The sequence below is a fragment of the Pygoscelis adeliae genome, unplaced genomic scaffold, assembly GCF_000699105.1.
Source record: "Pygoscelis adeliae isolate BGI_AS28 unplaced genomic scaffold, ASM69910v1 Scaffold14, whole genome shotgun sequence".
In the NCBI taxonomy this organism is placed as follows: domain Eukaryota; kingdom Metazoa; phylum Chordata; class Aves; order Sphenisciformes; family Spheniscidae; genus Pygoscelis; species Pygoscelis adeliae.
The window spans coordinates 18,578,246-18,579,161 of NW_008825109.1; the positions used below are offsets into that span (position 1 = coordinate 18,578,246).

At 50.9% G+C, this 916-nt stretch overlaps 1 protein-coding gene across 1 annotated transcript in view; it reads left to right on the forward strand.

Annotated features, from left to right (window-relative positions):
* The first annotated feature begins 804 nt into the window (after window positions 1-804).
* Window positions 805-916, forward strand: part of N6AMT1 (N-6 adenine-specific DNA methyltransferase 1 (putative)) — a 5,679-nt gene continuing 5,567 nt past the window's right edge. The window contains exon 1 of the mRNA XM_009327899.1: window positions 805-894. Coding sequence (XP_009326174.1) covers window positions 805-894 — 90 coding nt within the window. The remainder of the gene's footprint in view (window positions 895-916) is intronic.

The following is a 916-nucleotide window of genomic DNA, read 5'->3' on the forward strand; positions in this document are numbered from 1 at the left end:
CAAACAAGACACACCTCAACCCTTAAATGTACTTAAGGCAACAAAGATTAATCTACTGGATTAGTCATGTTCTTTTTTTTTTTTTCCTGCTTTTCCCAGAACTGATGTTCCTTGAAATTACTACAAAAATAACATTTTAAGATTCTGACCTGTTTATCAGCATCACCCTTTTCCTTCATTGTCCTAGACACTTATCTCACTCTCAGAATTTGAGCGTTCAGTGCATTAATAATTGAACACGGACATTTCATGGGAATTAGAGCTCGTACCCCTCTCTCCCCTGCTTTTGATCAGGATTTGTTTGCTCATTTCTGTTTTGTTGCGCGGAGCAGATTATTCATCTGATCTTTCCTCTGGAATTTCCCCTCAATTCCCCGTCTTGCAGAGCTTCATTTTGATTTGAATTTGGGACTTCGTTGGCTTGGGCCTAAGGATGCTGTCAGGCGTCGCTGGCAAAGATTCGCGGAAACGTTTTCTTCCGTAACGGGAAACAAGAGCCTCGTTTGAGTATCGATGTAAGTCTTCCCCGTGTGCCTCGCTGTAGCATTGCCACATAGAAACCTCCTCAGCCCCTCTTTCGCTCGGCTTCCCGCTAACTGCCCGTGCGGAGGTGGGACTTCTCATGACGGAAAAGCCGTTGATCTGGGAAGCTGCCGCGAAAGCAATCAGCGAGAGCCGCAGGCCCCTTTCACGTCAGTCTTCAGGGACGGCCAGGTGGGGGGTCTGTGGGGATCGCTCCGCCCACCTAACCTGACCTTTCCCGACTAGCGAAGGCTCGTGGTGCCGATCACTTGAATCGGCACCATGAAACCTGTCGCTGGCATTTCACCGAAAACGGCGCTTTTCACTGGAAGCCGGCGCTGGCCCGTCGCCGACGGCGAGGCCAGCGGGGAGGCCGCGTGCCCAGCCGCCGCCG